This window comes from Chiloscyllium plagiosum, chromosome 1, assembly GCF_004010195.1.
Source record: "Chiloscyllium plagiosum isolate BGI_BamShark_2017 chromosome 1, ASM401019v2, whole genome shotgun sequence".
NCBI lineage: Eukaryota > Metazoa > Chordata > Chondrichthyes > Orectolobiformes > Hemiscylliidae > Chiloscyllium > Chiloscyllium plagiosum.
In genome coordinates, this window is record NC_057710.1 from 21,912,136 (window position 1) to 21,927,008 (window position 14,873).

The 14,873-nt window shown below is 41.9% G+C and overlaps 1 protein-coding gene across 3 annotated transcripts in view; it reads right to left on the reverse strand.

Moving 5' to 3' along the window:
* Positions 1 to 14,614, reverse strand: part of mavs (mitochondrial antiviral signaling protein) — a 36,170-nt gene extending 21,556 nt beyond the window's left edge. The window contains exons 1-3 of one of the 3 annotated variants that reach the window (XM_043700574.1): positions 14,117 to 14,614; positions 3,259 to 3,393; positions 1,253 to 1,430 (exon numbers count right to left, since the gene is read on the reverse strand). In XM_043700574.1, coding sequence (XP_043556509.1) covers positions 1,253 to 1,430; positions 3,259 to 3,375 — 295 coding nt within the window. In that variant the 5' untranslated portion in view covers positions 3,376 to 3,393; positions 14,117 to 14,614. Of the gene's footprint in view, positions 1 to 1,252; positions 1,431 to 3,258; positions 3,394 to 14,023 lie in introns of all 3 variants that reach the window. The other 2 variants (XM_043700483.1, XM_043700665.1) reach the window with 2 other exon arrangements.
* Positions 14,615 to 14,873: the final 259 nt, after the last annotated feature.

Sequence of the window (14,873 nt, forward strand, 5' to 3'; positions counted from 1 at the left end):
CTATAGGAAGGATGTGGAAGCTTTGGAGAGGGTGCAGAGAAGATTTTCCAGGATGTTGCCTGGAATGGAGAGGAAGTCGTACGAGGATAGGTTGAGAGTTCTCGGCCTTTTCTCGTTGGAACGGCGAAGGATGAGGGGTGACTTGATAGAGGTTTATAAGATGATCAGAGGAATAGATAGAGTAGACAGTCAGAAACTTTTTCCCCGGGTACAACAGAGTGTTACAAGGGGACATAAATTTAAGGTGAAGGGTGGAAGGTATAGGGGAGATGTCAGGGGTGGGTTCTTTACCCAGAGAGTGGTGGGGGCATGGAATGCGCTGCCCGTGGGAGTAGTAGAGTCGGAATCATTGGCGACCTTTAAGCGACATTTGGATAGCTACATGGATGGGTACTTAATCTAGGTTAGAAGTTCGGCACAACATCGTGGGCCGAAGGGCCTGTTCTGTGCTGTATTGTTCTATGTTCTATGTTCTAAATTGTGCTTCTCGAGAGTTAAGAGTTGTTAACTAAAGAGTCTAATCATACATGCCACTGGCTTAACAGCATGGTTGTTGAGCACTAATTCCTTCTTCAGAGCCTTAGAAGGGGGCTTGTGGGAGCTGTTAGGGAGGTGGAGTTTATAGGTCAGGAGGGGACATTTTGATTCTGGGTGAAATGGAGAAGTTTTGGGGGAGATGGGGATATATGGGCTGAGGAGAGGTTGTGGGGGGGAAGAGAGGTCATTGGGAAAAGGGGTTGGGTAGGTTGGGGCATGAGGAGGGAGCATTCAAGGGAAGTAGGGTGTCAGAGGATGTGGTGAAAGTGTTAGTGAAGGAGTCAGGAGAGTTGGAGGGCAGGGAATGAAGGGAGACAGGCATCAGTCAAGGCAAACAGTTTGCTCCAAAGTGGTACAGACTGAGGCAGATTGTCAGCCCCTGCAAAAAACATGTGTGACTGTTTTAATCTTCAGTGCATGACCATGTTTTTTATACCCACAGGACTGATGTGAAACAATGTTGAATGAGGTAACTTAAAACGGGGATTTACTGTATTCCCGTTTTCAAAAACTACAATGTTAAGCATAAATCCTAAATAAGGGCCTGTTGTAGTGCAGTGGTAGAATCCCTACCTTGGAGCCATCAGACCCAGGTTCAAGTCTGACTTGCTCCGGCAGTGTATCATAATATCTCCCAACTTGGGAATTAGAAAATATCTAAAATCCAAATAAAAATGCAATGTTTTAAGATAAGAATCACAGCAAATATACTTACTTTTTGGAGCTAAACATTCAAGTTTGTGTTCCAAAATGTCTGCAAGATCATTGTATTCTTTGTTCCGTAGTGCGTTTATCAATTCCCTTTCCCAATTCCGCCGTCTTCTAACAAAATCCAAAAAAAGAGGTACAGCTGCCTCATTTCCTTCATATTTGGCTTCGGCTCGTATTTTCTCCTAAACAAGTGAAAGGAGAGCTCGTTGTTTGAAATGTATGGTTCAGGAGAGAGTTTGGAAAATCATCCTTTATTTTCCATCCCACTATGAGAAATCCTCAAATTTTCATCTATATTCTCACCTTTATTCTTTAAGTTGCACAGCTTTTCATCCTCCGTTGTATGCATTTCCTTTTACTTTCTTTCCATCACCACACTGCCACTCTTTTTATTTCAAAAGAACAATTTCTATTAAAGATTTGGAGATGCCGGTGTTGAACTGGGGTGTACAAAGTTAAAAATCTCACAACACCAGATTATAGTCCAACAGGTTTAATTGGAAGCACTAGCTTTCAGAGCGCTGCTCCTTCATCAGGTGGTTGTGGAGGACACAATTGTAAGATACAATTCCATAAATTCTGTATCTTATAATTGTATCCTCCACAACCACCTGATGAAGGAGCAGCGCTCTGAAAGCTAGTGCTTCCTGTTGGACTATAACCTGTGGTTGTGTGATTTTTAAAATTTCTATTAAGCAACTTTTAAGTTGTACCACTCAAACTCATCAAATGAGGATGCCATTCAGCAGGTTGGTAACTCCACAAAGGTTTGGATAAAAGGTGAGTGGGTGGGGGTTGTGATAGGTTGGACCATAGGGAATTTGAAAATAACACAGTGAAGTGATTTGGCAGAAGTGCTTTTCCCAGTGCAGGATGCAGAAGCTGCAGGGAGTCTCCCTGTCTTAATGAAGTGAAAGTGTGAATAAATCAAATGCAATAATTTAATATTTCTTACATTCCAATCAGAGGCAAGTTACATAGGGGTGGAAATTGAAGCTCAAGACCATCTTCCAGCTAGAAATAGGTGACAAACCTTCCATTTCCAGCAGCCTCCAGCACAAATTTACTACCTGCCATGGATGATTCTAGCCTTTGAAGATCAACAGCTAGCGGCCAGACAGATGAGATACCTCCTTGGTGCCCCAGTATTAGCCTCTGCTCTTGGCCTCCAGGGTGAGTGGGACAGGATCACTGCAGCCAGTTGAGCTGGTTCTAGGGACAGGGAAAGAGGAATTGTGGACAGCATTGAAGGGGAAATCCCAGTGGAAGTAGGAGTCCTTGCTGCTGGGGCATAGGGTGCCTGATCAGGTGCCCTGCCCTACAATTAATTCTGCAGGACAGACCACAACATTATTCCTCAATAGTAGAATAGATATTTTTTAATCAACCTGTGCAGAGATGACATTGCACCCCCTGAAACAAATGGAATTTGAATCCTAACCTCCTGACTCAGAAGTACTACTACATGCTATAAGAGCTTTGCACTGGAATAATGCTAATATTTTCAGGACAAAGTCCTTGAGTTACCTTTTATTGACTGCTGAAGGGCCTCAAATCAGTCTCAAAGTGGGGATGGCTCCCTCAACTTGCCTGAGTGCAACTAAATCAAGGGATCAAGAATGCCACAGGCATCCCATCTCATGGCCTGCTGTCCAATGATACAACCTTCCTGCTTTCCACCCCATTCCTGCCTTTTGGATGGGGAGGGCATTAGGGTGAGGGGAGGAACTGGAATTTTAAATCCACCTGTAATGTTTTTAAATCATGCCTTGTGAAACTGTTATTGTATGATCAAAGTAAGTCTTCAAATTCCAGCTCTCATACTTCCACAAACAAAACAATTGCTCTAAGCACAGCTAAGCAAACACTTTTTAATATAACAAGGGTAAAAGTTACATTTTCTATATTAAGAAGTTTGGATAAAGCAATGTTGAACTAACAAAACTGATATTATCTTAGATCCAAATAAATGTGCAGCAAAACCTTCTTTTGCAATAGAAGTGAAGTTACCTGGTCCATCTGAGTAAGGCAAGGAAGATGTGGTAACAATTCCACTGTGTTAATTTTTAAAAACTCTGTCATTCTCCCTCTTATGTACTTGTACAGTTCATCACTCACATACGACATCGTGATTGGTTTTTAAACCTTAAAAGAAAACAGTACAGTTTAAAAGGATTATCCCTTGGTCCTTAACTCCTAATGCGAAATAAAACTACAGGTAGATAGGATAGTGAAGGTGGCGTTTGGTATGCTTTCCTTTATTGGTCAGAGTATTGAGTACAGGAGTTGGGAGGTCATGTTGCAGCAGCTGTATAGGACATTGATTAGGCCACATTGGAATATTGCGTGCAATTCTGGTCTCCTTCCTATCGGAAGGATGTTGTGAAACTTGAAAGGGTTCAGAAAAGATTTACAAGGATATTTCCAGGGTTGGAGGATTTGAGCTATAGGGAGAGGCTGAACAGGCTGGGGCTGTTTTCCCTGGAGCATCGGAGGCTGAGGGGTGACCTTATAGAGGTTTATAAAATCATGAGGGGCATGGATAGGATAAACAGACAAAATCTTTTGCCTGGGGTAGAGGTGTCTGGAACTAGAGGGCATAGGTTTAAGGTGAGAGGGGAAAGATGTAAAAGGGACGTAAGGGCAACTTCTTCACGTAGAGAGTGGTGTGTGTATGAAATGAGCTGCCAGAGGAAGTGATGGAATTTGGTACAATTACAGTATTTAAAAAGCATCTGGATGTGTATACGAATAGGAAGAGTTTAGAGGGATATAGCCAAATGCTGGCAAATGGGACTAAATTAGATTTGAATATCTGGTCGGCATGGACGAGTTGGACCAAAGGGTCTGTTTCCCTCTATGACTCCATAAATCATGACTGCAGATCATGCAAGGCAGATCAGCCTCAAAAACAAAGCAGCACCAAGTCCTGTAAGTTTTTATTATGTGCATTTGAATTGAGAATCATGATATCAGACCTGACACCAAACTCTTAATTTATCAGGGTCAGCTCTCTCTACTCTTCACTCTCATGCTGAAGCTTGGGTAATTTATAAATCCTATATCAAGTCCAAAATCATCAATACTGCCTCACAGTGACCTTGTAAATTAAGTGAGAGAAAATAAAATAATAATGTTAAGCATCGTGTGAGGATATCTCACATTAGCTGAGATGGACACTTTGTCTAAACTGTTTGAATGGTTCTCTACTTAAAACTATGCCAGGGCGTCCATACACACAAAAGTCAAAGAAAATGCTGCAAAGCCAATTTCAAAGCCTCAATGAAAGTCTGCTCTGCGAAAATTAACACATGGGAAGTGCATGACCAATTACAGCAAAAATGGTGTCAAGATCTCCTAACAACAGGAGTAGCCACTCTGTTAGGAAGAGAGAGGGTAGATGGTAGAGCTAACAATCCAGTGCCTTGACTGGCTGACAACTGATATCTTCACTGAGAGAATGCAAGCCTAAGATGAGGCTCACAAGCCACTCTGTGAATGACACAAACATTGACACCTCACTTCCAGCCGACCAGCCCCAAGAAAGAACTGTTCTCCACAGATTGTTCAACATGATGATGCATGTTAATATCTGAAATTACAGAAAACTTCCAACTAGTCAGATTACTTCCAATCTTACATCAATGCTGGGAGCAGATTTTTGCATATTTTTCTCAAAATAGAAGAACAAGAATAGGCTATTTGGATCTTCAATCAGATCTTGGCTGATCATATACCCATCTTTGCCCTATATCTCTTGGTATATTTGATAATTAAATCCACCTCAATTGTAAAATGTAATATCTGATGTGGCATCAGTCTTCCACCACTCTATGCGAGACAGATTACTTCCAATCTTACATCAATGCTGGGAGCAGATTTTTGCATATCTTTGCCCTATATCTCTTAGTATATTTGATAATTAAATCCACCTCAATTGTAAAATGTAATATCTGATGTGGCATCAGTCTTCCACCACTCTATGCGAGAAAAAAGTCTTTCCTGGTTTCACTGTGTAAAGTATGGTTCTAATTTTTTGACTGTACCTAGGTTCCCCAACAGGCAGAGGCAGGATTCCCTCAATGTTGTACAGAGGTAAAACGTATTTCCCAAAATCAGTTCTGCTGGAAATATAAGTACGATCTCAGCTACTGGCAGGAATAACAAGATCATTCTGTATGACAACTGAAAAATCAAGTGCAGCCTCTCTACTCTTTGTTCTTTCTTCCCAAAGATCACATCAATTCATTTTGATGAGAAGCAACCTCTGAACAAACTTACCAATGCAAATAAAACCTTGAATTTTTACCGAACATCCAATAATGCTGCTCAATTTCAATTAGAGTTTGCATATATTTTGGAAGTAAAAACATAATAGATTGTATATAGAAGAAAGAAATGGTAGTTTAATATGCCTTTCCAAACATTGAAGACCATCCTGGAGAAAGCAAGTTGCATGCTGTAAGCCAAGAACTAAGCAGGAAGATTTGACAAGCCCCTCCTTCTACTCGACATTCACAATTACTGGACTGAATTTTATTTGATAGTCCCACATTGTGGGAGGTCACTGGTATTTGCAAAGATGTTTTAACTTAATGACAGTAGGAGAACATTTAGGAGAGCAATGATATCATCTTGGCTAGAGAAAATGGATAATAAGCAAACCAATGTAAGAATAATTAATTTGGAGAAAATCCAGTTCAATAGGGTAAGAACGGACCTGTGCCAAATAAATTGAAATCAAAGAATTACAGGCAAAACAGCAACTAAACAACAGGCTGCCTTTAAAGAAGAGATAGGTCAGGCACAGTGTAAGTTTATTCTCATGAACTTTAGGAAATGGACAGCAATCAAATTTATAGCTCCTTGGATGACAGAAGAGATAGAGACTAATCTGAAGCAGATAAATGAGTATTCTTGAGAGGTGGTAGATAAATAATACAATTGACAAATCAAATTCAATATAAAAAGGTTCAGAGAGGAATTGAGAAAGCAAGCAACATAAACAGAGGATTGAGAATGAAAAGAAACTGAGAGGTAAAAGGGGATCCAAAAGTTTGAGGATACAGAAAGAGGATTTACCTAGAAGCAAGGAACATGCCTGAAGTGCTAAACCAACACTTTACATCTGTTTGTACGAAGGAAGGTGATGCTGCCCAGAGGAATAAGATCAGACAATTTACAGGTTTAAGATTGATAAGAAGGAGATATTGGATACACTGTCTGTAGTTAAGGTTGATTCAACACTAAGATGGATCCAATAATCGAGAGAAAGGAGGGGAAAAATTTCAGAGGCATATGTCATACTTTTCCAATCCTCCACAGATATTTGGGTGATGATAGAGGTCTAGAGAATTGCAAATGTTAAAACCTCATTCATAAAAGGTTGTAAATGTAAGCTTAACAATTAGAAGCCAGCCATTTTAATTTTTGTGGTGGAAATGCCTTTGTGACAAAATTAATTGTCACTTGGAAAACGTAGACTGACGAATAACCTACAGTGTGATTTTGCAGAGCTTGCTGTTAGAATCCCTACTCTTTCTAATATATATTAACGACCATGGCCTTGGTACACAAGGCACAGTTTTAAATTTGATGTATGAGTATAAAGCCATGAGTAGGCAGGGAGAAACTGTTCCCATTGGTGGAAGAACTAAGAACTGGATGGTATAGAGTTAAGATAAGTGGGAAAAGAAACAATAATAATAGAAAACCTTTGTGCAGCGAGTGGTTACGATCTGGAATGTAAGGCTTGAGAATGTGGTAGAGGCAGATTCATTTATCATTATCATCAGCAGAGGTGAACCATACATTGATTCCTGAGGCTTCAGCAACTACAGAAAAGGAAAAGAGTACTTGGGAAGCTGTCCACACTTCTCTCCAGCTCTCAGACTCTAAACTAAAGGATCTTCTGGGGAATCTGAGGACTGAAATAAGATGATAATTGCCAAGAATGTGAGGAAGAGGTCCACAGTCTCAGAACAAGCATGTAGCTGAGGGAGTGCTCAGCAAAGGCGTAGTCTGAAATACACTGCTATGTGACATTCAAGAGGACAAAAATGATATGAAGAAGGGCTCATGCCCGAAATGTCGATTCTCCTGTTCCCTGGATGCTGCCTGACCTGCTGCGCTGTTCCAGCAACACATTTTCAGCTCTGATCTGCAGCATCTGCAGACCTCACTTTCTCGACAAAAATGATATGTCTATCTGTCCTGTGGATCAGTCTGTGGCTGAGGCCAAGAGTTATTGACAATGCTAGTGGTGCCTGCTCTTCACGTTCCTTATTAGTGTAAAGCTTCACCAGCTGCTGCCATGCTGCACTGAAGATTGACAGCAGTGGAAAGGACATCAAAATGAGTCACATCCATTACAGATGACTTGCAGCAAAGTGGAACTCACCTGTCAAGTAGCAAAAACGTACTCAAACAAACTGCAGTGGTCTGCAGCCTCTTGTCCAGGCAGGGTTGCAGTTATCTAATTTCACTGTTTAAAGGAACTCAGCCTGTTTTAATGAACAATGACTCCCTGCTTTGTCCAAACCTGGCTGACTGTAGAGTGCACTCAGTCTTGGGAAACCTGTGCACTAGCTGTTAATGCAGAATGCTAAGTCAATTGAGTACTTAAATATTGAAAAGTTACCCAACATCTCTGTGGTGCAAGAGAGGTGGCTGCCTACACATCCACATGGCAAGACTAAGATGTGGTCAGAATCCTGTTGGGTTCCTGACATGACCCAATTTTTCAGGCTATAACCCCTGTCCACACCAGGACCAACTTTCCCATGACAGTCAAAACTCTTCCCAATATCTTTTAATATTACCATCAATTTGGAAGATCTTCCTCCCCAAAAGAATTGCCTTTGTTAAAATTACTTCATGGAATGTGAATATTACTGGTCAGGCCAACATTTATTGCCCATCCATAGTTACTCTTCAGTAAGTGGTCGTGACATACCTTCTTGAACTGCTGCAGTTCATTTAGTGTAAGTCGACACAAAATGCTGTGAGGGAGGGAGTCCTAGGATTTTAACCCAGTAACACTGAGGGAATAGCAATATATTTCCAAGTTTGGATGGTGAATGGCTTGGAGTGGAACTTGGTTTTCCCATGTATGTGCTGCGCTGATCATGCTTGGTGGTAGGGATTATGGGCTTAGAAGATGCTATCTCAGGAGCTTTGATGAATTTTTACAGGACAACTTGTAAATGGTTCACACTGCTATAACTGAACATTGGTGATGGAGGATGTGAATATTTGTGGATATGGTGCCAATCAAGTGACTGCTTTGTCTTGGATGGGGTCAAGCTTCTTGAGGGTTGTTGGAGCTGCATTCATCCAGGTAGGTCGGGAGCAGTCCATGATATTTCTGACTTGTGCCTTGTAGACAGAGGACAGGCTTTTGGAGTTTGGAGGTGGGGGGGGGGGGGGGCAAAAGAGGGAGGAGGAGAAGAAAGGGACGGAGGAGAAGGAGGAGGAGGAGGAGGTCAGAAGTTGAGTTACCACGAGTTGCAGGATTTCTGGCATTTGACGTGCTCTTTAGCCACACTATTTGTATGGCTAGTTGAGTTCAGTGTCTGGTCAATGATAATCCCAAGGTGTTGGCATTTAGGAAATCAGTAATAGTCATGCCACTGAATGTCAAAGGATAAGAATTGATTTGTTTTGGAGATGTTCACTGCATGACTCTGGTGTGGTGTGAATGTTTCTTGCCACTTGTTAGTCCAAGGCTATTATCCAGATCTTGTTGCATTTGGAAATAGCTGTTCCAGCATCTGAGAAGTCATGATTGTGGAATCATCAGCAAACAACCCAGCTTCTGACCATGATAAGGAAATGTCATTGATGAAGCCATTAAAGATGTTTGAATCTTTTGGCCCCAACTCCTTTCCGTGGCAGTGAATTCCACAGGCTCACCACCCTCTGGGTTAAAAAAAAAAGTCTCCCCCATATCCTTAGACTGTGACCCTGGTTCTGGACTTTGTGGTCATTGGGAACATTGTTCTTAGAGTCATAGAGATGTACAGCACGGAAACAGATGCTTTGGTCCAACACATCCTTGCCAGCCAGATACCCTAACCCAATCTAATCCCATTTGCCAGCACTTGACCCATATCCCTCTAAACCCTTCCTCTTCATATACCCATCTAGACGCCTTTTAAATCTTGTATTTACCCTGTCAGAATTGTATAGGTTTCTATGAGATCATTCTTCTCAAATTCCAGTGAATATAGTCCTAAATTATCCAGTTTCTCTTCCTGTCAGTCTGGTAAAACTTTGTTGCACTCCCCGCATATACAGAACAGCCTTCCTGCGAGATGCTATCTGACTAACTTAACTGAGTTTTTTGAAATGGTGATTGCATATATTGATGACGGTAGTGTAGTTAATGTGGTTTATATGGACTTCTAGTATAACAAACAAGGACAGGACTTACACAGTTAATAGGAGGGCCCTGGGTAGTGTTTTTGAACAGAGAGACCGAGGGAATTCTTTGAAATTTGTGTCACATGTCAACAGGGTGGTTAAGGCAGCATTTAGCACTCTTGCCTTCATTGCTCAGACCACTGAGTATTGGGAATTGGAATTTCATATTGAGGTTGTACAGGATGTTGGTGAGGCCACATTTGGAATATTCTGTACAGTTCTGGTAGACATGTTGAAGGAAGGACATTATTAAATTGGAGAGGGTTCAGAGAAGATTTACTAGGATGTTTGAGTTATAGGGAAACGCTGGAGCGTAGGAAGTTAAGGGGTAACCTTAGAGGTTTAAAAATTATGAGTATAGATAAGGTGAATCGCAAAGGTTTTTTCCCTAGGATGGGGGAATTCAAAATGAGGAGCCATATTTTTAAGGTGAGAGGAGAAGGATTTAAAAAGGGATCTGAGGGGCAACTTTTTTCATATAGAGGGTGGTTTGAATGTGGAATGAACTTCCATGGGATGTGGTAGATGCAGATATAGTTACAAAATTTAAAAGAAATTTGGACAGGATACATGAATAGGAAAGGTTTAGAGGGCTTTGGGCCAAACACAGGCAAGTGGGAGTAGTTTAGTTTGGGAACTTGGTTGGTGGCAACAAATTGGACCAAAGGGCCTGTCTCCGTGCTACATGACTCTATGACATCAGTAAGGCTTTTGACAAGAACCCACATGAAAGGCTGGCCCAAAAAGATAAGAGCCTATAGACTCCAAGGTAAGTTGGTAAACTGGATCCAAAACTGACTTATAAATAGGAGGCCAACAGTGATGGTGGAAGGTTGTTTTTTGTAATTGGAAGTCCACAATCAGCAATGTACCACAGGGATCGGTGCAGGGATTCTTGGTGTTAGGTATGTACATTACAACTTGGGTGTGAATACAGACAGGATAAGCTTGCAGATGACATGAAATTTGATAGTGTTATTGATCGTGAGGAGGATGGCTACAATCTGATATTGATCAACTGTAAATTGGGCAGAGCAATGGCACAAGAAATTTTCATCCTGGTAAGGTGATGCATTTTGCAAGGTCTAATAAAGGAAAGGACACAAAATAAGTAGATTCCTAGGGACTACTGAGGAACAAAGGGATCTTGGTGTAAAACTCCATAAATCCCTGAAGGAGTCATTACAGATGACTGGTGGTGAAGAAGGCATATGAGATGGTTACCTTCATTAGCTAGGGCGTAGAACATTGAAGCAACAAAGTCTTGTTACAACATTAGTTAGGCCATAGAATATCACATGCAATTCTGGTCACTACACAATCAAGATGATACAACTGCACTGAAGAAGACGTAGAGGAGATTCACCAGGATGTTGCCTGTGATAGAAAGTCTCAGTTGTGAGAAGAGTTTGGATGGGCAGGATTTATTTTCCCTGGAGCAGAGGGGAGAGTCTGATTGAGATATACCAAATTCGGAGAGGCACAGACAGGGTAGATGATAAACATGCCTGCCATGGTGAAGAGATGCTTATGATCAGAGAATGGAAATGGAAAGGAGGAGGAGCAGGTGTTTCAGGAGGTCTGAGAAAGTTTATTTCACCCAGAGTGGGAGAAATATGTAGAGTTATGTAGCACAGAAACAGCCTCTTTGGCCAAACTTGTCTATGCCGACCAGAATACCTAAACTGAACTAGTCCCATTTGCCTGCATTTGGCCATATCCCTCTGAACCTTTCCTATCCACATACCTGTCCAAATATCTTTTAAATGTTGTAATTGCAGTTTACTCCATACACATACTACCTTGAGAAAATGTTACTCCTCGGATCCCTCTCACCTTAAACCTTTGGATATATGACCTTGGATATTCACCCTGTGCTCCTTATGATTTTATAAACCAAACTAGAGTTACTCCTCAGCCTCCTATGCTCCAGGGAAGAAAGTCCCAGCCTATCCTTATAACCCAAACAGTCTTGGTAACATCTTTGTAAAAGTTTTTTTACAACCTTTCCAGGTTAATAACATCCTTCCTATAGAGGGTGATCATAATTGTACACAATATTTCAAATGTGGCCTAATCAACGTCATGCACAACCATAACATGGTATCCCGACCCCTACATTCAATGCTCTGACCGAAAAAGGCCAGCATGCTAAATGCCTTCTTCACCAGTCTGTCTACCTGGCACTTCCGAGGAACTAAGCACCTGCACGAAGGACTATGTAATGTGCTGCATGAGAGTGTGGTGGAGCCAGGTACTTACACAACAATTTAGAAGCAACAAGATGAGCACTTAAAATGACAGGAAATAGTAGGCCAATGACCAAATGTAGATAAATGGGATTAGTGTAGTTGGGTATTTGTTGGGTAGCATAGACATGGTGGACTGAAGGAGGCTGAAACTGCACACAATATGAAATCCCTATAGTGAAGAAGTAGGTCATTCAGCTCATCAAGTCCACACTGACCTTCCGAAGAGCATCCCACCCAGATCTGCCTCCCCCCACCCTTATCCTATCCCTGTAACTCTGCATTTCCTATGGCAATTCCACCTAGCCTGCACATCTTTGGACAGTGGGAGGAAACCAGAGCACCCAGAAGAAACCCACGCAGACACGAGGAGAACGTGCAAACTCCACCAGAGTCACCAGAGGGTGGAATTGAACCCGGGTCCGTGATGCTATGTGGCAGCAGTGCTAACCACTGAGCCACTGTGGTGTTGTCCCTTGAAGTGGGCGTAATTCCAGGAGAGTAGATTAAAGTGGTGCTGGAAAAGCACAGCAGGTCAGGCAGCATCCGAGGAGCAGGAAAGTCAATGTTTCGGGCAAAAGCACTTCATCAGTCCTGAAATGTCGATTTTCCTGCTCCTTGTATGCTGCCTGACCTGCTGTGCTTTTCCAGCACCACTAATCCAGACTCTGATTTCCAGCATCTGCAGTCCTCACTTTCATCTTATTCCAGGAGTGGTCTTACCAAGGCCAACATACCTGCTTCACCACACACTTGCTTTCAGCAATGTATGTACAAGGACACGTGGGTCTCATCCCATTTGCAATGTATTGCCATTCAGATAATAATCGGCCTTTCTGTTTTTGCTACAAAGTAGATAATCTCACATTATTGACGTCATATATCATCTGCCATGCATTTGTCCACTTGTTGAACACTGATGCATCCACTCTCCTCCTCCAGCTTTGTATTATCAGCATACTTGAAGATATTAGTTTAATTCACTCATCTAAATAATTAGTGAAAATTGCAACTAGCTGGTGTCCAAGCACTAATCCCTGTAGTACCTCATAAATTGCTGCCTGCCTTTCAGAAAATGACCCATTTATTCCTGCTCTTTGTTTTCCGTCCGCTAGCCAGTTTTTTTTTCCCCCATCCAGGTCACTACCCCAAATCCCATGCACTAACCTCGACTACGTCAAAAGAACAAGAGCAGCAAATGCTGGGAAATACGACCACTCTACAAATTGTTACAGCGCAGGAGGAGACAATATTTGCTCTAATATTGTGTATTACAATAATTATAAAAACAACAGATACTGACACAGGCCACCTGCTAGTCCAAGAAGTAATGCTGAATTTAAAACATTGATTCAAGAGATGAAAGACAAAATGGTGCCGATCTTTTGGAAATATTTCTAAAAATGCTCGGCCTCAGGCTCACCCAGCGTCTTTACCATCTCTTCAGAATGGATGTGAGTAATAGAAATTTAACTTGATTCTGAATGTCGTACCCAGTCATTGGCCCAACATGAAATACCGTACTGATGGCCCCTTTAAATTTACAATCTCTCAGGGATTTGATTTTCCATCCCTCACCTCCCCTACTCTCCAACCTTCAAATTTCTCCTTCAGTGGGATCTTTACAGCACTCCATTTTTCACATTTGAGCCGAAAAATACTTCTATCCTTCTTGGTATAGAATTTTTTAAAATACACCACGAGCCACTTGTGCAGACGAAAATATTTCAACACCAGGAAGTCGTGTATAACCTCCAAGACGCAAGGCTTCAGTTGGTTTCTCCACTTCACAGACGGATTTAAATTTTGTATTGAAGTACCGACACAAGTAAAACTACTTCATGTCACATACTTTGCTGCAAAACATGAATGTAACTCCCTCCCTTCAAGGAACAGCTCGAGCAGAGCAGCATCACTACAAAGCGAGCACCAATAAAATGAACCCTCTGCAACATTCTTTAATTAGCGAAGACTTGGTGCATTCAAAAACCTCCCTAAATTCCTTTTGCCCCGCAACAATGTTTTTTTTTAAACCGGTGGATTTCACCGTGTTCATTAAGAACGAGTCGAGCGAAAAGCTTTAAACGAAAAGCAAGTCAGACCTGGCGATGAAAGTCTAACGAATGGTTGTGCCTTTACACTGTAGTTTGTCACAATTACTTGTCAGATTGCACCCCGATCTCCCGTGAATTCACCTTCAGTTTAAGGAGAATTCTGTCATCCTGCCTGCCGACTTCCGATCAGAAACACACTCAGTTAAAGTCGGCTATCCAATTCGACACATGGGACATCATTCATGTTCCTGTCAGCCTATTATTCTCTCCGTTCTTCAACCTGTGGGCGGGACCTTCTGTTGTCACTGGCGCCGACGCAGGCACTGCATTGACTAAAGAGACAAAAAAACCTGCAAATGCTGAAATCCAAAGTACACAGTCGGGAGGTTGGAACATCACAGCAAGCCAGGCAAAACCAAGAGGCTGACTTTGCTGTGTTCTTCCAGCTTCCTTTGCAGCTAAAGCGGTAAAAAAAAAAGGCTGCTCGCCACCACCTTCAGAAGAGAATTTAGGGATGGGCAATTAATGTTGGCACAAACAGCGAGGCCCACATCCGAGTGGATAAAACACAAATTAGTCAGATGATGAGCACAGTCTTGTCTTCCTGCCTCTACGTGTACTCAGTTCTTGAGCAGCGAGCAATGTCAACATTCCTGCCCTCTTGCTCATTGAGGCTGTTACGTGATTAATTATCACTCACTCAATGATTAATTATCATCTCAGTCTGCCACTGCTGGTATTAGTTGGAAATACAAGCTTTTGTAACGCTGCTCTTTCGTCTGGTTGCTACGTGAGGAAGGAGCGGCGCTCTGAAAGCGTATACTGCCAAATAAACCTGTTGGACTATAACCTGGTGTGGTGTGATTTTTAACTTTGTACACCCCAGTCCAAAACCGTC